A 26,822-nucleotide genomic window follows, 5' to 3' on the forward strand; every position below is an offset into this window, starting at 1 on the left:
TGCGTGTGTGCGCGTGTGTGTGTGTGTGCGTTGTGTGTGTGTGTGTCGATACCGAAGTGCACGTCCGGGTAATTGCCTGCGATACAAGAATAGGGAGAATTAACAGGTAGATTGGAGACGTAAAGGGGAAGTTTAGGTGTAACACTGCGCCTGCAAGGAACAGCGTCCCGCATTCGAAGACCTTCACACGGCACCGCGTAGCGCGTTTAAACAAACTACATGCTTTCGACAAGGCAGTCATGTGTCCTCGTCCTTCTTTGTGTCGCCTTTTCTGTATCCTTGGAGCGCAGCAATTCTGGCTGACAGAATACACTGCGATAGGGTCCCACCGTGCTTTCCAACAATCACAAGGGAGGCGCGTTCTCGTTTACTTTCTCGCGGCACAAAAGTACGTCTATAAGTTTATGCGAGAAACCGCGTGCATCGCAGGAAGACTTCAATGGCTGTCTATATTTTTGCCGAAGTGCATGCAGCGATTCAGACGATGTGCGTAAGGTCACCGACCGGCTACAGAGAGCGCAAAAAAAAAAGGGGGGCAATCTTCAAAAGGACCGGGAGTAACGGGAGCAAGGTAAACAAACGTTTCTTATCTCCGCAAACGTTGTCCATTTTTTCGCTTCACACTGGTCAGCCATGAAAGACGTCCAACGCAAATTCTGCCCGCGCTCTGTCAATTCCCGGTCGGCGAAGCCGCAGACGTCGTCGCCCGGGACAAAGCGAGGCAAGAGGCGCCTGTTCTGCCTTTTTCTACCGAGTAGATGTTTGCCGAGACGGTAATAATCTTAATGGTGTTCTCCGCCAGGATACCGATCTATACGTGAGCGCTAACCCGCCGCTTGGGCTTGGTTTGCGTTTGACCTAACCTACACCGGCAGTTCGATAATGTGGCCGCGAATATATTCTTTTTTTTTTAGCTCTATTTGGCGTGCGGTCTTTGATAACGTCACAATAAGGCGCGCTGGGCGTTTGTCATATCGGTTTCTTCCCAGCCATCCCACGCACTATTTTCTTTACTTCCTTGCCTTCTCCCGCCGCTGGCCTTTCTTTCTTTCTTTCTTTCTTTCTTTCTTTCTTGCTTTCTTTCTTTCGTTTTGTTCACTCTCTCCCTGCGGGGCACAGACTGGCAGCCAAATGGAGTTATGGTTAGCGCAGAAGCGCTGCGCCCGTGCCCAGCGGAGACCCCATTATGGACCGCAGCCGGGGACGCTCTTACGTCAGCGCGCTGGATTCCCTCGCGGTTGCGGCAGCGGCTGATTATTTGGGTCGCCGCGCTTAGCAGTCGCTGCTTCGCGGGTATACGTCTCCTTCTGTCGCGCTTCTCCAGGAGCATTACGCGCTTAATTGGCAATAAATTTTGATGTGCCTCTGCGCCATATCTAGAAGACTTGGGGACCCTCTTGGCGCAGCCCGCAAGGCGGGACTCGGGAAATGGGAGTCATCAAAAAAGTGCCACTCTTTGTCCTTCCCCGGGCTACGCGCACGCTCACGATCTCTGCCGAAGGCACATCGGTCACGGCGTGCCTCGTGTTGCGTCGGTCGGCGCAGGAGTCGAAAGCGAAACGCGCTGCCGCCACATCCTGCCGCCGCGTCGCGCCTCGTTGCTTGAACATGGACCCCCATTTGGATTTAGCAATAGAGCTCCTCTCGCGCTCAGCGTGGCTTCTGTTTCGTGTCGTTTTCTTTCCCGCTCCGACCTCCCCTTGGCGGCTTCGTCGAGTGCATGCCGCGCCGCTGTCGCTGCCCAGAAGCCCAAGCCGGTATAGTGCATACGGGATTCCTTCCGCTCAATTCCAATCCTTTGTTATCGACTGGCGTTCACGGTCGGCCGATACCGTCGATAACGTGGGCGGAGTCAGGCCACTGGCCAAACGGAATAGCCTTGTACTAGGACCGTTACGTTATCCCGACCGTCCCCATAGTTTACGTCAGCGGCAATATCAAGTTACCTCGTTTTCCAAAGAGAGGTGGCCAGGCAGATTTCGGCCTTGGTACCATCTTATGCTGGCGGCTATACGTTCGCCTATGCGCCGATGGAGTCTGGAAAGTATTTCATGGTGCTAATGAATATATTAAAATGAATAAAGGAGTAATTCGCACGCCGAGCAGATCTTCTAAAGACGCAGGAATATGCGATGCGCCTCGGAAAGCCTCTTTTGAATTTCTTATAAGATTAAAAAAAAGAACTGTTGCAGATCCCACGAACTGTGGGAATTGATGTTATGCGAAGCACTTTACAAGATAGCTATAGTTATCAAGCATCATTCTGACTTGTGCAAATCGTTACCAGATGGAGGAACGTGTTTGTGTAAGGCGATGAAGTGTGCGTGTTGAGTGAGCGTATGTATGACGTCAGCAGCAAGGTGACGACAACGGTTACGAGGATACTATGACGGTGATAGCATGACGAACGATTTGTTATACTCCTGTGAAGAAACATTACGGTGCTGTGCCGCACAGGACACAACTTTAATCTCAAGCGATGTTTATGTTCACAATGTCACAGTGGCACATACCCATTGTGGCTGATTGGCGAACAGAGAGAAAGGATGCATATAATTAAATCATGGGGTTTTACGTGCCAAAACCACTTTCTGATTATGAGGCACGCAGTAGTGGGGGACTTCGGAAATTTTGACCACCTGGGGTTCTTGAACGTGCACCTAAATCTAAGTACACGGGTGTTTTCGCATTTCGCCCCCATCGAAATGCGGCCGCCGTGGCCGGGATTAGAAATGATGCATAGAAAGGCAGGGAGGTTAACCAGAGGTAGTTCCGCTTTGCTACCCTCCATGGAGGCAAGGAGCAGGGGGATTAAAAAAGAAAGGGAGGGAGGGAGGGAGGGAGGGAGGGAGGGAGGAATTAGCACAAACAAACCGCGTACACTATAAAGCGGTAGGGGCAGGCGTTCTTGCAGTCTACAGTGAAGGCCCGTGGACCGCAGGAACCTTAGCAAAGTGAATAAAGCCTCCTGCGCGGATGTTCTTGGGGAGCACTAATTATTGGTCAATGATCGGCACATACCCAGTGGCCCGGGAATGGGGTGGCCCAAATGTAGGAAATTCAAGAAGAGAGAGAGATAGAGAGAGAGAGAGGAGGTTCAAAGAAACCATTGAATATCATGCGCTAATATATTGAGGTACGTGTGTTCTAGAGGTGCCTACAACCCCACATCATATGTGCAGGCTTTATGTCGTGACTTCATGCTTGATTATGCAGAACAGCCAGACGCTCGGCAGTGTCCGGAGCTGCCAGTGGCACATATCACAATTGTGCAGCCGAAATATCAGAAATCAAATAGGTTGAATATCAAGTGTTAATTGAATATACTTATGAGCCGGAATTATAGGAGCAGGCATTAAACGTGCCGGTTTTATGTTGTGATTTGTTCTTTCATTATACGTAACAGAGTTGCGCTGACTTGCGTTGACTTATTCAGTCGAATTAGACCATTCTACCTAGCTCACCGTACGAAAAGAACTCTAAGCCCGGTAATGATTCGCATTGAACTTGTACCCTTTATTTTGGAATAAACTTTATCGTGGAACACGGCAACCGATAACTTGTGCGCCATGCGTGCGACAGCACACCAAACATACAGCGACGCTATTATAAGAACACGACATACTGAGGTCGCTCGACAGATCGATATCGACGATTTGTCGCGCTTCGTCAGTAGTGTGAGCCACAGGCACACAACCGCAGGTAAAGGCTACATTACACAGGGTGTCCCAACTAACGTTAGCCGAGCTGGCCAACGAAAAACAAAATGTGAAAAACTTGGTGCAAGATACAACCGACGGGGTTAAGTCATCAGAAGTATGATGACCGAACGTCGTAAATCTTAGTACCTTGCAGCGTGCATTTTTTTTTACCTCTTTTGTTGTCGCTGAACAGCGTGACCAACGCTAGCTGGAACATGCGGTATTCCACAGGATCGGCCGGCCGTGAACGGTGACCACCACTAAATACCACCCAGACCAGGGGTGGCTTGCACGAACATTCAATAACGAAAATTATAACGAATTTAAGAACGCGTTCTTAAATGTTCCATAGACAACGCCTAAGGCGCACAAGAACGCGTTCTTAAATTTGTTATTATTTTCGTTATTAAATGTTTGTGCAAGCCGCCCCAGGTCGCATTCAGACATACCTGGGTACGGAGGAGGGTCTGACTATGCTGGCAGGACGATCTTACGAAACCTGAAATACTTCGGCTTGCCACTTCAGATAACGAAAGTAGCGCGCTCATGCTAATGCTTCAGCACGTTTTCCGTACGTGTTATAATTCAGATGTTTTACATCGAGTCACGGAGTACCGCAAAATTTCGTTTCATTATTATTATTATTTGGTTTGAAAACATGTATACACTTGAAATAAAAGGAAAAGCGAGGAGCAGTCCGGAAACTGCCACCTGAGGGAGCACGACGCCTGCCTACGCTTCAGAAAGAAGTAGACAGAAACATAGAAATGGAAGATAGGAAGGAGGGGAGGAAAGAGGAAAGAAAGAGCAAGACGGCAAATTTCAAAGGATAAAGCAGAACACGCACGGTACAGGTCACACACAGTAGGGCCGGTCGCTGCAGGTCACGCCACTAAAGAATTTAAAGTGGAAGAAATAGTGTCGGAGGTCTGGTCATTTGAAAAGAGAAATAAGCTACAAACGTGAACTTAGGTTAGTTACTTCTAGAAAAGTAAGGAAAGCGCGATGTGCCTGATCGCGCCGATACGCACAACCACTGGGGTACAAACATTCGTCGAGTGTCGTACACCGCAGGCCAAGTAGATGATAGTCCTTCACTAGCTACGTGAGCTGCGCAATGAAAGCGAGACACTCCATTATCAGGTGCTGAAGTGTCTCGCAGCAACTGCAAGACGTACAGGATGTACGGGTCACACGTCATTGTCGGTATATACGTTCTAGCACCGTTACCATGTAACAATGCATTTATGCATCTGGCGTGGAAACTGCAGGACGTCACTGGCATGAGATTCCTTTTTTTTTATGCTGGTGAGACACTGTTGTCTGATCATGACAACTTTGACAAGCAATGTCAAGAACTGCAAAAAACTGTCGATGTCTGTCTCATTTACGTGTTATTCTTGCTATTCGGCATATTTCTTAGTTTCTTTTTTCGTATATTCGTAGAGTATTTGTTGCATGTCTTGTTCCCTCCTGCTGCCGGATTCATAGCCTGTCCATGGCCGTTCCGTATATGAGAATCATCATCATCATCAGATTCGGAGCTAATTCCCGACCAAGAAGCCAGGCATTTCGGCACTTTTCTAATAAAGTGACTGTGGTTGCCTGCACAATGGCCTCCAGAACTCCACAACGTGTGACATCGGGCATGCGGTATATAGCTCTCAGCAATGGATAAAAGAATAAAAAAATATATATGATATCTTCCAATAGGAAACCAGGTCAAGACGGTCCCGCGTTCTGTCTGTAGGGTATACACGCATTGACGACGGCGGGTGGCGGAAGGCGGGACTCGAGTGTCCCCCGAGCGGTTCTCAATCTGAGCCGCAGGCGGAACCGTGGGAGCCCGCTGCGGTTTCACACGACGCGGGGCAAAGCCGTCGGGTGTACGATTGCAGCGCAGGAAGAAACGAGACCGGGCGTTTCAGCGGCTGTGTCGATACGCCCGCGTGTCCCGTATTACGCGATCGCGGAGCGACGCCGGCGTGCGGATGAATGAATGAGCGGCCGAGTGACGCCACCACTCTCGGCGACGTCCGGTGCGTGCGGTCTGCCGTGCGGTTTGTTCCTTCGGCGTCTCGCGCGCGCCGACCGGGCGGTTCAAACCTCACTGCCCTTCCGGCGGCGGCTCGTTTACAGTGCGTGTTCGGCGTGCCCTCGGCTCTTTGGCCGAGTCAAAAGTTTGCATTCGCCGAGCCGGAAGCAGCGCGAACACTTGGCTCGCTCTTGTTTCCAAACAGCCGAAGGGAATCACGCGCGTATACACGATGGCCCCGCGGTGTGCCTGGCGCGTGTAGCAGCCCGCCGTTTTTCTTTGCTGCTCCTTGCGTTTTACTCTCCTTTCCGTGGCCTCGCTTGCCTTTCTCAGTGTCACATCGGCGTCAGAGTGCGTACTTGATTGCCCCTATTCTGCTTTCAGGGTCGACCTTTGCGGAGCGCGACGATGGAATACCTGTCAAAGAAGTGGTCGGTATGCGACTACGCGCCTTCCCAGCAGTTTTGCCGATGTTGAAAGCCTTCTTTTTACGGATGGTTTAGCCCCGTAGGAAAATAGCTCGGAAGTAATTAGGTTGTGCCCGCAGTCCGCGTCGTCCTCCAACTCGTTCGTTGGATATGCCCCCGCCATAAGAGATTCTCAAGGTGCGCGAGACAGGCTAACAACTGACGCTCGTCGGCCACTTAGAGACGAAGCGATAAAAGTGCGCGGCAAAATATTGCGCCCGAGGCGAAGCAAAATGAATATGGAATTGAACGGGCCGCATTGCGAATGATATTAGCGCGTCAACCACGATGCACCTAGGGCCTTCCCGGCTGCTGGCGGGGCATTTACCGGTAGCGTTCGAATTTATACCGGGCATAAATCGTTCAAGCAGGCTCAGTTTCGTGCTGGTACACTTAATGGGTTTGAAGCGTCTGCATTTGGGTCTGTGTTCCATTTACAGTCTAGTTGAATAACGCAGTTGGCATGAGGTTGAAAAAACTTCCACCTTCGGTTTCGTCGCCGGAGGTGGGCCTACAGTTCTCCCCGCGGCGATGTGCAAGACTACGTTTCTGAACCAAGCACTGATGTTTTCCCTTTTTTTTCATTGATCGGTAGAGGACAAGACTTGGACCAATGTGTATTTTATGTCAAGTATTAAAAGGGCGAGAGTTGGAGTGTGGAGTGATAACGAAAAGGAAAAGACAGAGAGAAAGGCGTGCATTAGATTAGGGATGGGTACAGAACTCAGTCTAGGACGTGCTGCCTGTCCTTACTTCTTTTGCACACACTTTCCTCTCTCCTTTTGCCTCTCTGTCCTCTTTCTAACCACTACCTGTCATCCCCAGTGTAGGGTAGCCAACCGGAGACTGATATCTGGTTAACCTCCCTGCCTTTCCTCTTCATCTCTCTCTCCCTCTCTACTTTTCTGCACACAAAAATATCGCATTCCAATCACAGTTAATGTTGCACGCGCGAATATACAGGAGGAGGTACAGTTCTCAAAGGTCGAGGTACACAGGCACCGGTGCCAGCGGTGACGTCCTCAACAAAGAAAGCCCCAAGGGGCGAGAGGGAACGAAATTCCAGGTTCCCAGCCGATATATACAACTCGGCGGCAAAGCGGAACGCCCACTCTGCACGCGCGCGCGCGCACACACACACATTTCGCGCCTTGACGCCGGGCTGTCACCTCTTGCGCGCGCAGTCGCGCGGTGGCTGAAGCGATCTAATGATGGCGCCGCTTCTGTGTGACTCGGCAATTATGATTCTTTTCGCGCTGGAAATCTAATTAATGCGGTCCCGCCCCTCTTGGCGCGCGGCGAAGGCCTCATCGGCAGCTGTTGCTGCAGGGGCGCTGGGACGCGGCCACGGTACATACACGCCACGCGGACGCCGCCTCACCTCACCCCCCCCCCCTCCCTATCCACCCCCTTTTGCTACTTAGGCAACGGTGATCTCCGTGCTTGTGCCTTTCGGCCTCTCGCACCGCCCACGTGCCACGGCGCCGTCGAAGCAGCGCTAGTCGCGCCAAACGCTCCTCGACATAAACCGCGCGCGCCTTATCTCTTTATGCAGTTACTTTCCAACTTTTATTTTCTCTAGTGGCAACGCTTCAGTCTGTGCATCCAGTATACTACAGAGTCACAAAAAACATATTGCAATAGCATTTTTGCGCGCATCCGCGGGCTTCGTTCACGCTCGGAAAAATCACTTTTATGCAGCACGTTTTGAGCAACAGAAAGCTCTATCGGAAGTTGTTCATGTTGCCCTACAATTTTCCCGTTGACACTTTTCATCTAATTATAATATTTGAGAAATTGATTAATTAATTCAGACTAATTACGTAATTAGGCGGAATTCAAACAAATAATGCGAGTATCTACAAGCGACTGCTGCAAACAACACTATCTCGTTTCTGCCCAGCTACGTGGCATTTGCATCTTTTTAAATCTTGGCGCATGATAGTTGGGACACCCTATATATATATATATATATATATATATATATATATATATATATATATATATATATATATATATATATATATATATAAATGTAGAAGAAGAGTACGACGTACGTTCAATAAGCACAGCATATTTGACTGACGTTTCGGCTGGTGGACCAGCCTGGTCCATATAATATATATATATACTGGCTCTGCTTGCAATTTGAGCCAAACAATCACGTTTTTTATGTATGTACCTACTGAAAGCGCGTGTGCGCGCCGACGTTACTATATATAGTTTCACGTGCACTTCCGCACTTTCGCTGCAGTAAGCACCAAAATTTTCGTATTCGGACAGCGTGATTCATTCAGTCACTTCTGTAAGTGTCCATACACAGAAAGCCAGTGTCATCACGTGTAAGAAAGCAAACGAGGCGAATGAAGAATAAGCTGCATAATTCGCTCGAAAGTATAAAATAAATGGTTCAGACAGGAGGTTTGGGGTAATTTCGAACTAAACATTCCCTCTGAGGTTTTCTTTTTCCTTTCTTTTCCGTCTGTTTTCTTTCCTTTAATAAGCTGCAGTAGCTGGCGATCAGTGGGTGATTATAGAGCTACAAACGTTCGGTTTGTGCATTCCCCCGCGCTCTTTTCTAAGCACAAGCAAACAGATTTCGAAAGCTTTAGGAGCAATGCGAGTCGGGCAATGCTGTCTCGAAATATTACATCACGGCAGTGCCCCCGTTATGGAGCACAACTAGTTTATCCTCCGCTGCGTCTCGATCCGTCGGCATCGCCAGCATTCGAGCAGTACCAGTCTGACCGCTGTAGTAACTTCTCCGTTTCTCTCTTTGTCTTCACATCGCCGTAAAACATTTCACGCAGTTAACGGTGAAGGCCTTAGCCACGAGACACGCTCAATGGGCTTTGGTGCTTTGTGCACCTTTGAGCGTGCTTAGTGTGTCTCGGGGCTGTTACTCTCACCCTTAAAGGTGTACAATATTTTCCTGTATATATAGCTATCGTCACGTTCTTGGTCTTTTATTATTTTTTTTCTTTCAATGTGAACGCACGAAGCATGTTTCGTCTCAGCCCTTCTCAGTATCGTGCACTGTTCTTCGTCCAAAAGCTTCCACAGTCTTTACCGGAGGCACTTCTTTCCCACATCACCACCAGCAGATGCAACAAAAAAGGCTTGCACCGACGTCAAATCCAAGAAGTGTTCGCGGCCGATCTCGACCGCTTGACCATTTGTTTAACTTTTTATTTGCTTATCATCATTTTTTTTTTTCAGTGGGTTCTTAGGAAGGTTATTACGTGTTTCGGACTGTATTACAAAAGTCGCTTAGATCGTATGAGCACTGATGGAGCCGATACTATTGCTATCGTTATAATTTGACGGGGCCTACTTATGTGAACGAGGTGTTAACGGGCTTTTCGTTACTATCTGTCACATCAACGCTCATACGGCTTTTTCGCTGCCCCTGAGGTCACGCTATCGAAGTGGCTTCACTGATCGCTCTTATTATTTTTGGCCTTCCAGTTCTCTTCTCGGTTCTTTGTTATCACCAGAAGCTGGGTCCACTTAGAGGGGGCTGGCCTTCACCTGTTGACAAGGAGAGACCGAGTACGGCAAACGGAGTGGTGAAACGTTGTGCCTCGTCCACCGCTCTGAAGAAGAACAAACAAAACAAAAAAAGCAAGGGAGAGGCCGTGCATTCCCGTCGTCTGCGCAATGCTACCTGCTTGTTGTACCCAGAGAGATGGCAACGCGAGATGGTCGGGCACGCCGATCACGTTCATGGAGAGAAGGGGAGCTAACAGGGAAGGGCGGGGCGGCGTAAGGGGGGGTTCCTATACCTCTCGAGAACGCCGACGACACACTTCAGCGAGCTCGACGGAACGCGCGGAGTGACGGAAGCAAACAACGAAAGCAAAACACAATCGGTCGGGGCCCCCTATTTTTTTTTTTCTTCGCTTTATTTCTGTGTTTCGGCCGCAGCTACCGGATCGCCGGCGCGATCTCCAAGCGCTACGCGCACGCCCCGGCCGAACGAACGAAAGAGCCGCGGGACGGACCGCAGGACGGCCTGTCAGGCGAGTCGGCGATTGTCAAGCGCAGCTGAGTGCTGTTGCTTGCTACCGCCTCTCGATGCAGCGGCTCCTGTGGCAGGCTGGCGAGTAGCTCGTGTCAGCAAGAACGGAGAGCACGCGCGCGCGCGCGTTCCGAGGTGATAATTCAAGGGTAATCGGCGCCGCCCGAAGGCCATCGCTTACGCCAGATTGGTATCGCTGCAGGCGAGGCGCGCGCCTCCTCGTCCTCCACTGCATGCTCGCACGGACCGCGTTTGTGCTCTTTTTTTTTTCTTTCAGCTTCCTGAGCGCGCGCGCCGCTGATGCGCAGGTGATTTGCATGCCACGCACTCGCGACTTCACGCTACTTTGTTTGTCTTTCTTTTTTTCTTCGCTTGTCTTCTCGCCGATACCAAGCGAAATCGAGAGACGTGTGGTGGACCATCGCCCTTCGAGGGCTCGCCTTCTCATGAGGCTATCTGGACTTTCATTCGCAGGCGTCGTTGTGAACGGAGCAACAATAAATAAAGAAATAAGTGAAGAAATAAAATAAACAGAAATAAATACGTGACAAAAAAAAAATGGGAGGGGGTTGGAAGCGCTTGGGAACATTAAACCCAATCGCACCTTTGCGCGATCGCCAAAAGAATAAATAAAGCCTCACTCGATACACTACCGAATACGGTGTGAGCGCGAGTGCGTGTAGAAAGGAACAGCGTTTATTTTTATCTCTTGGTGAGCAAGGTAATGCTCCTTTGACGTGTCTGCCCTCTGCAAAAAGACAAAAACGGCGTCTTCGCTTATGTACGTCATGAAGGATATAACGTATCTGTAGTTGACTAGGAATACCAAAGAACCGAAAGAACGACGTAATGTCACGAGTACGCGTCCAAAACATGTATTCAGCAGTAACACGGCATGCTGATGTATCGCCATGCAGTAAACACCGAAGGGTCGAACTAAGCATTTGTGCATTGTGCATGCGCATATGAGCGGAAGAAGTTTAGAGCTAGGGCATCGTCAACGGCTATTGCAGACGGCTATCTTCCTAGCAATGTGGCAACCTCGTTTGCGTATTCAGTGTGCTACGTAAGCTAACATCACACTGAGCTCTTCGTGGGGTTCCGAAGTTCCGAAAGGCTGAACAAATCCTATTAGATGTGCGATGTCGTCGCCATCTTGTGCAAATACTAAACGAGTTTCTTTCGGCCATGGGGCTTTCTTTCGCTGCGCGAAACCACGTGTGAGTGAGGCACGCCATGCCTTTTACCTGAAACCGACGGGCTGTTGCAATGCGAGTCCGCAATGGACAAGCGATTACCAGACGCGACAGATGTATCAACGAGACCATCAGTGGCGTCATCGGCACATTTCTAGCGCCCGCACTTACCAGCGACAAAATGAAAACTAAAAAAACAACAGCAACAAAAAAAAAACGCAACGAAAAACAGGCAGAACGCGGGCAGAGAGAGGCAGCTTCGAGGAGCAGCAGCCCGAAGGCAGGAAAAGCGAACCGTATAACCGCGCGCGCCGTTTATCACACATTCCAGGCCGCGCTGCCGCAGCCGGCTGCGCGCAATAAATATATGAGGGCGCGCTAGCGTCGTTATTTAGCGGGCGCAGTCCCAATCGAATGCAGTACATAGCGGGGAGAAGCCAGTCTGGGCGGCAGTCTCGGGAAAACCCGGCAGTTTCTACGCGCGCCAGCTTCACCGGTAGACCAACGTGCCCGCTTTCCTTAATGTCCGCGCGCGACTGATCGGCCCGTGCGCGCCGCAGTAATTGCGAAGAGCGCCGCGCGGGGGCCATTGTACGCGGCTCCGCCCGCGCTGTGCGCGGCCGCAGTTGGATTTGCATTCGCAATGCGCAGTGCTCCCTCAAACAAACACTTCGCTGCTGCCCGCTCCTCCCGCGTAATTACGCCGACAGCGGGCGCGCATTGTCTTCGCGGCGCTTCTTCTGCGGCGGGAGCGATTAGCGGCGAACCGCTCACCGGGAGGCGCGCCCCGGACCTTGGCTGGCGCGAGGTGAGATGGCGGTTCCCACCGCGCGCGGATATCACAGATCTCCTCTGCTTGCCGTGCAAGTCACGGAGGAGGAGCTGGCCCCGGCACTCGGAAGGTGACCGCCGCAGCAGCGACGGCGCGCGCTGCTTAGCGCTGCCATTATGTTAACGAATGCGCGTCGCCCCGTGTGGGCAGAACCAAGGGCAGGACTGCTCTAGCCCCCCCCCCCCCCCCCCCCCATTTCGCACCGCGTCACTCATCGGCACCATGCCGCGGGTCACTGCGAAAAAAAAAAAAATGCAATCTTCACTTTGTGCTTCGGACCTGCGGCAACGCCGTATATCAGCGAGGCGCAAATTTACCGCCGGGAGGCTCGCGCCCCGTTACCTGCTGCTGTCCGAAGCCACTGAGCAGGGTCCAAAAAGGCCCATTTTGAGTTAATGCGTTCTTTAGGTTGTTTGCGCGGAGCTAACAATTGTCGAGCTATAGCATACAAAATAATTTAAATGGCACGACGACGCGCTATTTGTGCTGAAATGTGAACGAATCCTGTAAGGTTGCTGCGCTTTGGTGCTTCACCTGTGGGATGCCGTTTCTCCAGCACCAGACCGTGGAGAGCGGGATCGACCTGACTAGCGCATGAACTCATCTTTGTGTCTTGCACAGACAAGCCAGAGAGAGACTTCATTTGTTAAGCCTCCCCAAGTCCGAGTCGTCGCTGTCGGAGTCCAGCTGTCTCCACGGCTGTGGTTGACTCCAGTTTATGGACCCGTTATGCGGACCACTAACAGCGGTGTCTGGCGTTATCTAGCGGTAATCATCATTATCATCATCATCAGCCTGGTTACGCCCACTGCAGGGCAAAGGCCTCTCCCATACTTCTCCAACTACCCCGGTCGTGTACTAATTGTGGCCATGTTGTCCCTGCAAACTTCTTAATCTCATCCGCCCACCTCACTTTCTGCCGTCCCCTGCTACGCTTCCCTTCCCTTGGAATCCAGTTTGTAACCCTTAATGACCATCGGTTATCTTCCCTCCTCATTACGTGTCCTGCCCATGCCCATTTCTTTTTCTTGATTTCAACTAGGATGTCAGTAACTCGCGTTTGTTCCCTCACCCAATCTGCTCTTTTCTTATCCCTTAACGTTACACCCATCATTGTTCTTTCCATAGCTCGTTGCGTCGTCCTCAATTTAAGTAGAACCCTCTTAGTAAACCTCCAGGTTTCTGCCCCGTACGTGAGTACTGGTAAGACGCAGCTGTTATACACTTTTCTCTTGAGGGATAATGGCAACCTGCTGTTCATGATATGAGAATGCCTGCCAAACGCACCCCAGCCCATTCTTATTCTTCTGATTATTTCAGTATCATGATCCGGATCCGCGGTCACTACCTGTCCTAAGTAGACGTATTCCTTTACCACTTCCAGTGCCTCGCTACCTATCGTAAACTGCTGTTCTCTTCTGAGACTATTAAACATTAGTTTCTAGCGGTGCAGCGATCCAACTCCCCCAAGTCAGGGAGAGGGAGCGCGTAAATGTGTGTCGGCTTGACACTAAACTCCACCAGTCATGCTCACTCCGCAGTACCGTTCACCGCGGCCCAAACGTATCTTCTAGAGCTATAGGTTATCACAGGAAGTGCTCGAAGCACGCGACTGGTCCAAGGCAGTCGCAGGTAACATTCTTGTAATCCACGCGTGACAAGCGAAGCAAGCAAAATACGAAGCTTTCCTTGCCTCTTCCCCGGGGTTTGTCGTTTGATCGTCGTCGTTCCCTCCCCGGATATATTTGTAGATATATATAGGCAACAGGGGCTCATGGGTATGTGCCCGAATAGGCAATTTGTTTCTGGCTACTGTCTAGCCTATAGTAGTCAACTTGGGTCGCTAGCTAGTATACATGCGCCCAAGCAAATAACTTCGGCACTGGGTTGTTCAACTGGGTATGTGCCACTGGGTACATGCATTTTAGGCCAATCCCCCACTATGGATGTGCCACTCCGACACGAGGGGTATGAAGCACTGAATGTATTCGGATACGCGTTGTACTTCTCAGTGCATACAACTCTCGTCAACATTCTTCCCTGGACAAGCATCATACATCGCTTTCGTCCTCGTGTCTCAAGCTCGACCGCTTCTTGTTTCCGCAGTACAATACGCAGTATGGACAGGAAAAGAAAAGTAAGAAAGGAAACAAACGAACTGCAAAAGAGATGAACAAATTACGTAACATCGTCTTCAGTTTCATAACCCAGTTATCTCATTAGACGGTCCTTCCGGACCACTCTATCCGTGTGCTTGTCTCCGAGGTGCAGTTTTTTTGCTTGCTGGGCATGTGCCAGCCTCAGGAGGGGCTAAATTCGGCTCATTTCTTTTAATAAGCGTCACTGAGACTTGTCCCCACCACGCTGTCTGCTCGTCAGCAACGAGCAGCTCGTCACCGCTGTTGCCGGCTCTACATCGTGCATCATCATCTTGCTGTCTTTGCGCGGTCATTGTGTCTTTTATTCTCGTAAAATGCCCGGAGTTGCATGAATGCAGCATCTCCCGAAGCCGTGCTCTGCGCTTTTCATTTAACGGGAATTGTTACATTGCAGTTATTTGTTGAAGATGTGATCCGTCTCACTTTATTGAGTCAACTTTGCTATAAGGTCTTCCTCGTTTTAATCTATCTCTCGAAAAAGAAAAAGAGAAGAGATAGACGAAACAGCACCGTGCTTGGATGACAAAAGAGAGCTCTAAGTGCGATAAAACTGATGTCGTCGTAAACTGTGACGTCTGTGGAAGAACTTTCGTGCAACGGGAATTGTCTTTGCATTCAACGCAAGAAACTCAAACATTCTCTACAGCTCACGAATCAGCCGCTCATTAGATTCAATTTTCGTTTTGTCCCGCGCCCTTATTTTATCGTGTGGCACTTTTCGTTTTTTTTTTTTCCTGGCGACCTTGTGGCTTACTCTATAGGTCGCTGCGAGCAGCTATAGTTAGGGCGCAGCCAGTGCGTGATGTGCGAGAGTTTTGCCTTCATTGGCGCCCCCCGGTATATAATGCCGGTGAGCAATTCGTAACGCTGACGCCTCTCTCTTTTCTCTCTCTCTCTCCCCTTGCAGGAGATTCGATCAAGTGCGGCAACGAGGGCCAAATCACGTACGTCCCTGGCATCTCGACAAAGTGTATCACCTGTAAGTGCCAGGTAGGCAGTGGTTCCCTGCGTGCGTCCACGCGTCCTCGGGCTTCCCGTTTCTCTTGTTTCCGGCTTCGCGCCCCAATCCAGACCGATATCGTGCCTTGTTTGAGCCAGATGACCGAAGTCTCTGGCTGTGCTTGTGCTGAAAGGCAGAACCTAGCAACACGTACAGCCGGATCTGTATATCAACAGGCACTATATAGTCGATAAACTTAAGAATTATGCCTGATTGCCAGTTAATGACTCAGTCGCTTTACGTGGCAGTCGCTTTCTTTATTTCTTATTCTTTTTTTTTTCTATAGCTAAAGTGAATTTCTCTGGACAGTCGGAATGCTGTACTATATGTGCCCATTGAAAGTGTAGTGCTTGTTTCCACTGTCATGTGGTCATATATACGCTCCGTAATCTTTCGTGGTTTGTGTAGCGTCCCTGAAAATGCGAGACTCTATTGAGCAGTTTCTTCATGCGGGAGAACATGCTGCCGTGCAAGACCAAACAAGGGCGCAGCATGCACAGTTATTTTGTGCGTGTGTTTGTGTGGTTATCAGATGCGCTTGACCGGGTTCGCGTCCTTGTGTGTCATGTGGATGCGCTTTGCGGTGTCTATAGGTGGTTCAGAGGAAGGGCTGTTGTTTCTAGGTTTATTCATATGACTTGCCCTTACAGTTACGTCTGCGGCGAATGAACTGCGAGATTAGAAGGCAAGGAAACAGTATAAGACCGGGAGGAGACCTCCGCCACCGTGGCGAGCTGCAGCATACCATATCGAGTATCGAGGCTTCAAGTCTCTGTATAGTGCGGGTCGAGTAACTCAAGTTCTCACCCACGCAAAAGGCCGAAACTTGGCCCGTTTTTCTTGTATGTTTTATATGTGTATTGAATTTATTATTCGCTTCGACTCTGTCAGTTGCTCGCGCTGTGGAGGATACGACTGTCTTTCACTGTACGCGCTTGCCGCGCTCATAAAATATTTTGCGCATACTGCTGGTTCGTTAGCGCACACCGCCTCTACAAATGCCGCATCTTGATTTCCATTTCGCAGAACAACGCTTTTGCTATCAATGTCAGCCTGAATTTAGTCTGGCAAAACTCGCGAACAGCTGTTGTGTGCGTCACGTTAACAATAATATTAACAGTTTATACTGCTAACGGTATTAAGCGTGCCCACAGTGTTATGAGTAGCACAGCATACTGCTGATATTAGTGTGCGCTCTTCTGTATGCTGTATAGCCACACGTCGGCAGGCTGCAGTACCAGTATAATTGTTACTGTAAGGACATTGCGTGCACATGCTCGCATATATAAATATGACGCTAAATACTGATTGCAAGAAAGGAATGGCTCAAAATTACATATAGAGGAGCACGATAATTAGGAGGGAAAAAAAGAAGATTACAAACGACGGTCAATTTCGATAGAATCTGTCTATTTTAATGCTAGCCGAATTCAAAAATAAATATCGCCCGTGGCCGAAAGCTCAATTCCACTTCTTGAGCTGGATTATTTGAAGAAGCGGACATCACTTGCACGAGAAATTGTAACGCATAAGTGACTAATTAACAAAATTTTGTATAGTTAATTACCTTACGGCACATGTTACGACAATTCGAGCCGGTGAGTTCGCGAGGCATATACCCATTTGGAAGGAATTCTGCGGATGACACCAGTTTCGAGATATGCGTTCCCAAAGTGTGCGACAAAGTACATCGATGTTCCAGTTAAATTTGTGCTGATATGCACTATAAGGCGTTATCTTTAAAAAAAATGAAGAAAGAAGAAGAAAGAAAAACCATAGGTTCGACCAGTGCAGTTTGACGGCGCTCATCTCAGAGCTGGTGCTAGTTTCAAAACTCGTTTCTACTAGTTGTGCATTGAAAACTGTTTGGTTTCAATTCGTAAACTCCAATATGTGCCCTAAATTATTTAAGTACAAACTATTTAATGAATTTCGTCGATTCTGCATTCCAGTTTGTCGTGCCATGAATGTCACCCTAGCTCACTGGTTTCAATTATGCTGACATTCTGACAGGCGTTTCTTCTTTTAAATTTCTGTTAACTATAAAATAAAACAGCTTTTGTACGGTAACTATGCCTTACTCCAACAATGTGTAAGCGAACCGACATGATTCTTTTTCTTCAAGTTCCTATGAATGCGAAAATAGACTAATGTTTTTCTCAATAACTCTGCGGTCGTCCTATATAGTTCTTTCAATATTCTTCAATTCCCTGCGAATTTCCTGAAGGCCTCTTTCGTTGAGACATTTTAACCCCCTCCCCCCCTCGCAAGAAAAAAAGAAAGACAAAGAAAATAGAAGCGATATCCTTGCATTTAACTTACTCACTCTGGAAGCTAAGCTCAGAAGAGATAGGAAATACTCGAAGACAAGAGACGGTATTAATGGCCTCACCTGAAGGAGTCGAAGGGCCCGTTATATGTATACTATATTTGTCCAAAAGCTGCTGATAATGACAAAAGGAACGTGCAACTTAATGAAAGTGCAAACGTCGAGCTAACAAACGTAGCGCTCACTCATTGACACAAGTCTGCGTCCGAATACCAAGACCGTGCCAAAAGTCTCGGATTAAGCGGGTATATGGCAGTAACTTCTGCGGACTAACTGCTCCTTCGTGACATTTATATAAGAGCAACTGAACGTAAACTAAACTTCAATAAATGACTTACCTCGGAACGATAAGCAGTAGACATTAGAGAGCACCTTTTCGTCGACAAATTTTATTTTAATTATCCTAATTTGCGCGTTTGATTGAGAGATTGAGGACGAATTTCCACGACGAATTATTTTAGGTGGCACTGATGCATCGTTTTAAAAAAATGCGAAAGCGGCATCCTTGTTTGACATTTTAGTCACGCTGAGCACGAGACATCTACTAACCGCACGGCGCGCACACAAAGTTCGGTGCCTTAACGCCTTTGAGTGACCAGTAATCCAGACCTAAAACGGCAACTCCGAACCTAAAACTGGTACACTCGGAATTGTGATCGATACTGCAAAAGGTTACTGTGCAGACTATTCAGTCTGTTGGTACAAAACCCTGAATCCGGAATTCAACTCTGCAGTCGCTGAGCAACTCGAGGCTGATGAACAACTAAACAGCTCAAGGGCGCAAGAACAAAGGACACTTGTTTAGTGTATCACGGGTACTGTGTAATGACTTGAAACAGCTTCAGCACATCTACATTGCACGGAAGCACCGTCATTAATACGGAATCAAGACGCTTCCAAAGCGGCGTTTGGTGCCGTTCATTACAACGGGATAGTTGTAGCAGAAATCTCGCGTGCAACGGGTGTGGACATGTGCTTAATCATAGTGTGGCAAGAAATCTGAGAACGAAACGCTATCAATCATAGCCTTCGTCGACCAAGTGTTCCGTGCATCGGAAAGCCGGCAAGACGGCTTAATTAAGGCTTGCAACCGCCTATACACGAAACCATGTGCGTGAGCGAATGCAGTTTCCTCTTCTAACCACAGAGATCGTGCGCGTGGTGGCACGGGAACCTTGCGCGAGCTTAGCGGCTGCGAAAAATTGGGAGTTACGCGGGTCGCCCAAAAAATATTCGTTCAGCAGTTGCTCGTTACTTAACCAGAACAGCCCAACTCAGGGCGGAGCTCGTGCGACAGCGCAAAGCAGGCGCGCGACACATGGCGCGTAAATATAGTGCAGAGCACTGAACACAGGAGGGCGTCCCGAGGGACCAGCTCTTAGCGTGCACTGTCAGCGCACCCTCTGTCTGCACTAAGCGGACAAGTATGTGTAGGCATACACCTGCGGTTTTGTGCCGATGAACCGAGAGCTCTGGCCTGGGGCAGGTCGGGCCGGCAATGCGGAAATGTGTGCGCGCCTTTTTTCCTTAATGAGGTCGCCTCGAAGAGCCTCTAATTGCGGCCGCAGCGACGAGATGTCGCTTGCAGCGGCCCGTCCGCGGCCAAATACTCGGGCCTGCAATATTTCAGGCACCCTGTGTTGTTCTTCGGCCGGATGCGGCCGAGATTCGGCCCGCGAGTGGCGCCAGCCGAGCCAAGGTTGAGTTCGCATCGTCGCCCCCCTGTCCTCCTCCCTTTCTTCTCTTGTGCCGCCGAGGGGTGGGGAGAGACGCTTTCATCGCCGTCGCGCGCTTTACACGCGCATAGTGGCCCGCAATTGTGTTCTGCAGGCGCAAACACCGACGACGGCTCGGCGCGCTCGGCGCTGGCACGCGCCCGCGCCGCCCGCGTTCCCGCGAGCGCCTGAGGAGCCGCAGAAGCTCCGCTCATCTGGCGGAGACCCGAAATGTTGCCGGAAGTCTAGCGCGCAGCGTTGCTGCTTTTCGCCGGTTACTTCTGCTAGTTTCGCTGCTCCAGGTCCGCCCCCAAAAGTGAGTCCAGGTGCTGCACAAGCACGGCTCAGATGCGCACAAAGGCGCCGCGAAAGGGCCTGGCGCTGAGGCATTGGAACTTGTGCGGACGCGCAACTACTGCTTGCAGTGAGGGAGATGTAACGGTAACAATAACATTAGGCGCTGTTTAGCCTTCCGAAAACAAAACGGCCGCTTGGTCAGCTGACTAAACTCGCCGAGTGTGCGCCGACATACAGTTGCGGCTCTTTATTTTTCGTCTGTCGGTAATCGATTTTCCGCGTTCTGGTTTTCCTCCGAACGTCACGCAAGAACAAATGCGCCGTGCAGAATGAAACTCAGCGGACTTCGCACCAATAGAAGCGGCATGCAAGCAAACAAACAAGCAAAAAATAAACACGACGAACATATGCGGAGCCTTTGTCTTTCTGCATGGACAACAACAACAATTTAAAACGATGAAAAGCTACTTTGCGCTTTCCACGTCCTGCTATATATTAGCGTGCCCCTCCAAAGGCGGAACGCGCGTCCGTTTACCCATGTTATCCTGCTTGCAGGTATATACCCGTAACCACGCGTGTATACAGGGCTCTGCACATTCAGTGTTAATGGTAGGCTGCAGCGAGGAGTCGCCTGCTTCGTTTTGCGCGGCCTGGCTTATTGCGAAGCGATATACGCGCCACGCGAGCCTTTCGCATTCATGTATGACGCGGCCCGAGACGGGCGGCTCTGCTCGACGGCACCGTCCTTTCGCCGCGAGGAAAGCGCGCCGCGGACAGTGACGCAACGCCTGCGCGCCATAGGCGTGCCTCGTCACTGCTGCGGGTTTCCGTCGCCGGAGGCAGGCGCGACACTTGTCGGCCGCATGCGCCGCACTTTTCGCTGCGGGCATCTGCGAACAGCGCGGCGGTCGAGGACGTCGTCGCGCTGTTCCTCCACGGCATCCTCGGGCGATCCTGCGCCGTGCTCGTTGGCCAACCCTGGCCACATGAGCCGCTTTTCCCGTATACATACCGGGGCGAGCAGCACGATTAATCACTCTCTCTGACCTCGGCTCGCACGAAGTTCGCGCTAATGTTGCTCTTTTATCGCTATAGCACACGGCGCTATGACGCCTCTGACGATGACAGTGCGCCTAGCTCGATGCGCCATAATTTATCAAAACGGGACTCGGGCAGAAGAGATTCGCGTTTCCGTGTTTGTCGTTGCGTGAGGCATCGACGCGTGACTCACCCGCCTACGCCGGGTTGGTCATGTTGGTCGGCTGGTATCAAAAATACTGGCGCTTCTAGAATTGCAAACGTATTGTTCGCACAATTGCTCCGCCTGAACTCCGCATTGCAGTTCTGTGGCCCTCAGCAACTGACCGACAACGTCAGTATCGTCTAAAAACATTGCAGACGCTGTCGACGTATCTGCCATTCTTAAACTATGAGTCAGGTTTTGAACCACATAGTTTCAGCATTGTCCAAGGCCACGTTCCACTTTCTCGGGCTGCGCACCAAACATCCTTTAAAATATGCGAATGCGTTTTTAAGTATAATGTTAGCCACGCATCCCTCGGCGTTCCAATGTGAGCGCAGTGGCAATGGTTCGCGTTGTATTTTATCCAGCCAGGCTGCTGTGTAAGAGCACAGTCTGCGCGACTTTCGCTCGTTTTGTTGTCGTTCGCGTGCCGATTTCTGAGCTAGCAAACCGTCTGCTGTTTTATTTCGTCTGTAACAAAGGGAAGTACGCATTACTAAGTGAAAATAAGATATTACTGGCTTGAGACTGCGATGTTCATGTCGACATTGCTCACTAACGCTTCAGATTTGGCAGCGCGATCGCTACCTTCGATTACGGCCTCAGTGAGCGACGTATGTCAGAGAAATCTCGGCGGGCTTCAGCCACCACTCTGCCCTGCAAAGCTTGCTGGTGGTACAAAAGAAGCTTTTCCTTAGTACTTTCTCGCAGAAAGAAAGGGCCGCCCAATTCACAAATGTTTTCGTTCATAAGAACTGCTTCGCTAATAATACGTTCGCAATTCAGATTGGCCCGCATCCTTCGCGAACCACTCTGGCGTATGAACTGCTTTGCGAATACGGAAGAAACAGCAGTTGCGTCTAAAAGGAATCAACTATAGAGCTATTAGTCAACAAGTAGTAAGCATTTGGCCAGCGGGTTAAAGTCAAAGCGCATAAGAAAAAAAAAAGTAGGCTAACAAAGGATGTTGATAGTATCTTGCACATTCTACGCAAGACTACATCGCGCATGCATAGGAGTGATTCGCTGTAAAATGACTTCGACGTCAACTGCGTACGATTTATTTACTTTTGCAGACAATGTGCAAAGCGGCAGAGAAAGAAAAAAGAAAAACGCGACGTCACTTAAGCCTCGTTTCGAATCTATACTGTTTCAGCTACAACGCTCACGAAAAGTTAATGCGTTTACACGCAAGGTATATTTCCCTGCCCCGAAACCAGAGAAGGCTCCGCCGGAATGACCTGTTCACTGCACGGTAAATAGACATAAGGGGAGGGGGGGGGGGGGGGTCTTGTAATTCGATAGGCCGTTCTTTCTGCTGCTTATGAGTTGGGGGAAATTCCGCGCCTATACGAGACCCCCTCCGGCAGCGGAGAGTGAAAGAGCCGTAATAGGCGGTTCGCCGGCAAAAGAAGACCCATTTTCGGTTCCCCTCGGAGGGACACCGGCGGAATTCCTCCGCGTAACTCTTTGTCTGCGCCTGATTTATGCGCACGGCCAGCGGAGGCATCCGTTGCCCCCGAGCCCCCCATCTCTTTTCCGCGCCGCCCTTCGCGCTGGCCCTCCGTATTTCTCATCTTGCCAAATAGACGACGCCGCAGACTGCGCGGCGCTCTGTAATGGAGCCGCGGGGCCTACGTTTTTACGGCGCGCGCGTCTGCGGGGGCAGACGTGGGAACGGACGCCGGGTCTCCCTCCTTGGCTTCTTGTTTTAACACCTGCTCGGGTGCAGGGCGGCGCGTCGCTCGCGCGGCCACGGCGGTGCTGCAGCCTCGAGGGCCGTTACGCATCGGTGGGCGTCCGTAGTATGCACAGCGCACTCTTTCACATTCAAGCTACTCGTGGTAGAATATCGCATAGAAATGTACGATGCTAGAAGCGTCAAAAAAAAAAAAAAAGTTATCCGCATCGTTTATTTTGTCAGTACTGGGCACGTATGCAATGAGTCTGTCCCTCTGGCCCCTGTGGTCTTCCTTCGTGTCAGTGTCTTTGTGCTGCCAATTTTAAACACGCCCGTTCTAAAGAGTGGCGTGCAATTTGCAAATCTCGACTACACTTAAGCGCCGAGAGCTCTTTGCGCGTCGCTCGTAGTTTATGTTCATTAGCTAGCACGTCGACTAGATTGGCACCATTGTGACTAACTGCCTTAATTTCAACAAACAGTGTCAGCACGTCTATTGGTCAAATCGGGATTTGAGAATCGGCATCTGGCGACTTAAATGAAAGCGCGTTAGTTCCAGGGGTTGACTTCACGTACATTTTATTCTTTTTTTTTCCTTTTCTCTTTCTTTCTTATCTTTTTTTTTTATCTTTGGTGATTCGCTGGCTGCCCCGGTTAATAAACACGTCGATCGGCCGACGGCTGTTCTCACGTACCGTTCCAGTGCACCCGAGTGCGCTGAGAATACCGGCCCCGGTATACGCTCGCGCACAGCCTTCGCGCTGACGCACGAGCCTCCGTGGCCGCGCCCTTCGCGAAGGACGGTGACCTTTGTGGCGGGCGGGTGTGCGATGACCGCCTATGCCAGTGACCCATTAAAGGGGCAGCGTCAACCGCGTCGGTGGCGGGCCCGGCTGGCCGCATCGATAGCGGCGGCATCCAGCTGCGCGTCCGGTCGCTGCAGGGCCAGAAACGCGCGCACCGCGATGTCCTTTCGTCAGCTTTTGTCTCGCGCGATGCGGGAAAGGGCGGCGGTTCGGCGTCGTTCCCGCCGGCCACCGGCGTGCGGATTGCGTACCGGGCATATTTCTCTTTATGAAGGCAAAACACGCATGCGGTGGAGGCGCGCGGGCTTTCTTTCGTATTTGTGTAGCATACATTTTTTTTTTTCGTATAGCAGGCAGCAGTGCCTTTTTTTTTTCTCTTCTATCCCAGGCAGAGGTTATAAACACAAGCCGAGCTTGTTTATGTATCGGCGGCCTGTTTCTCTTTGCTGTGCGCGAAGGAGAAGGAGGGCATTTCGGGGAATCCGCGGCGAACTTCATATATGCCCGAGAAAGAAGGGAGGGGGGGCTCCGCGTAAAGATATCGACAAGATAACGCGAGAGAGCGCGTCCCCTTAAAGACGCGGCCGGCGGGGGAGGCTCTCGCTTATCGGCCGCGTTGGGCCCTGGGAACGGCGCGAGTGGCTGGCGCACTTTTATGGGTGCCCTCCCGCCGGGAAAGGTGGGCACGCGAGCGAGAGCGCCGGCATCGCGCCGACGCACGCTCGGGGGTGGGGTGGGGGCAAGGGTGACGCCGCCGTCACCCAAGCACCAAAGGGCGCCGGGATGAGTGCGCGGCTTCCCCAAAGCTTTTCCCGCAACCCCGAGCAAGTGCAACCGAAAGCGACACACGCGCGCCGGTTTGTGTGAGAGCTCAAATAAACAAACAAATAAATTAATTAATTAAAAGAAGGGCTGGAACGTTAAGTGCTTCGAGACCCGCGAGCTTGCTCTAAACTAACGCCGCATATATGCGGAACGCGTTTGAAATTCACGTAGCGGTGACGTATAACTGAAAAAAAAGAAGTAATACCAAATAGAGAGATACAGACGCGAAGAGCACCGCACGCGTAGCCGCTGTCTAATATTGCACTGACGCGTCGGTGGTGGCCGACAGCGCTAAAAAAATATTGAGAACGAAAGTCGTTCTCTCCACACAGGGAAGTAACTTTCCGCTCACGCTTCGAATCCCGCGTAGAGATGCAACTTCGCAGATGATTCTGTCAAATGCTGCGTTTCGGCGCAACGGCTCTGCTCATGTAGAACTTATTCACAGAGGAAAAAGAAAAGAAAGAAAAATGAGGGCGTCATTGAATCATGTTGTTCTGTCCACATACGGTAGAAACGTTCAGCTCCATTTTATACGCTTTAACAGAAAGTGGTAATCTTTTTTTTTTTTTTTTTTTGCAGTAACTACTAACACATCTCGAGCCGCGTGTACGCTACCACTCTGGTGCATCAGAGCACGTAAATGTTGAAACACTAACTTATGCGCTTACCTCAGCAATGGCTTCATTGTCGTGTCCGCTAATAAATGGGCCATGCTTGCGCAGAGAACGTAAGGCGAAGAAAATTGAGAAGCAAGAAAGAAACGATGGTAAAAATCTTTTTGAAGACACGCTACGAAGAGTTGTATGCAGGAGGGGGATACTAATACCTGCCTATGCACACAAAGGCAAGTAGAGAGAGAGAGACAAAACGGAAGGAAAGACGTGGAGGTTAGCCAGTGTAAATACCGGCTGGCTACCCTGTGCTGGGGAAAGGGATAAAGGGGATAAAGGGAGAAGGAAGAGAGAAAAAAAAACAAGAAAAATGCACACAGTAACGCGATGTAACGCGAACTGCGCGTTCCCTATTTGATTCAATTAACGCGGTTGATTTCCCTATACCAGTGTGTTCACGAGCCTGTATCCAAAGCTGTTAAGAGTATTTGAGTTTGTAACTAAAGGAAGTGAACGGCAGTAGCCCTGACGGGCACTTCTGAGATTATCAAGCTAAAGGAGCACGGCAATGAAAATGTGAGCCAGTGATGATGTGTGTTTTATTACGCATGCTAGAAGGATGTCAAGTCATTCAGTGATTATGCGTTAAATATGACGGGCAAGTTATAGAAGTTAAAGGGATGACGAAGGGCGCACGAGGAATGAGGTGATGAAAGGAGGGACAAGGAACGAACGTCTGACGAAATGTTGTTCTGAAATCCGCGACGTCCACGGCACCGAAATTAATACGCGAGCGAAAAACATACTTTCGATAGCGCGCTCTCGCAATATATATATATATATATATATATATATATATATATATATATATATATATATATATATATATATATATATAGGCTTGCAGCGTCCCACAACTAATAATGGCGGAGAGTGGTACGACCTGGTTCCAACTGCAAAACGTTCCGATAGATTGCATCCCTGGACCTGATGATACGCTGCGCTGCAAGAAATAACGTCAAACCAGCGAAATAAAAAAGACGAGGACAGGGACGGTGAAGCTGACGGGGCAAACGCTTTTTGCTTTCGTTTCTCCAGCGGTTTTCTCTTCTAGCCTGCTTCACACCTGTTTTTTATATATATATATATATATATATATATATATATATATATATATATATATATATATATATATATATATATATATATATATATATATAAACCGTTTGCAGCATTCTAATATAATGTAGCGCCGCGAATGGTCGCTTTTGCCTCATGGCGTTGCAGCACAGCAGCGAGGCCTTAGCCATACGCACGGCCTCCTGAAAAGGGCAGGATAGCCTCGAGTTTTCGCTTCTCTCGCGTTACCCTCTCGCTGCTCTACGCGTTTCGCTGCCAGGGAGCCCGTTCTGTCACGTTTAGGTTGAGCTGCTGCGGTGACGCGGGCCCCGCGACGAGGAGGAACACGGAGAGCGCGCTTGGCAATTGGCCTCGCCGAGCGCGGGACGCTGCGGAGCCAACGCGAAAGCACGGTTGCAGCCGCCGGGCCTGCAGCTGTCGACACCCATTCCGCGCGCCGCGGGGCTCGGCGACAGCTGGACTCAGTGCCGCGCGGGACACACTTGGTGACCGCCTCTTGGCACCACGTGGACTACTCCGATAGCACCGAGCAAAAGTGAGGGAAACGAGCGAAACCGGGCAAAACCTGTCCGCACAAAGGGCTCGCGAATCGAAGACTGTATCCGCGGCCAACAAGCGCGCGCTGTAGGACGGCGTTGCCGCAGTATACGGGGTAATAATTTCCAAGTTTTAAGGAATGTTAAAAAAAAAAAGATTACTCGAGGCAGATATCGCTCTATTCCTTGAGCTGGATAATTCAAAGAGGCGGACACTACTTGCAC

At 50.1% G+C, this 26,822-nt stretch overlaps 1 protein-coding gene across 2 annotated transcripts in view; it reads left to right on the top strand.

Moving 5' to 3' along the window:
- cv-2 (crosveinless 2-secreting protein) overlaps positions 1–26,822 on the top strand; it is a 240,203-nt gene that overhangs the window by 83,437 nt on the left and 129,944 nt on the right. Inside the window, exon 3 of one of the 2 annotated variants that reach the window (XM_050191325.3) lies at positions 15,319–15,401. In XM_050191325.3, coding sequence (XP_050047282.1) covers positions 15,319–15,401 — 83 coding nt within the window. The remainder of the gene's footprint in view (positions 1–15,318; positions 15,402–26,822) is intronic. The other variant, XM_055061547.2, reaches the window with a different exon arrangement.

Source organism: Dermacentor andersoni, chromosome 1 (genome assembly GCF_023375885.2).
Source record: "Dermacentor andersoni chromosome 1, qqDerAnde1_hic_scaffold, whole genome shotgun sequence".
NCBI classification, from domain to species: Eukaryota; Metazoa; Arthropoda; class Arachnida; order Ixodida; family Ixodidae; genus Dermacentor; species Dermacentor andersoni.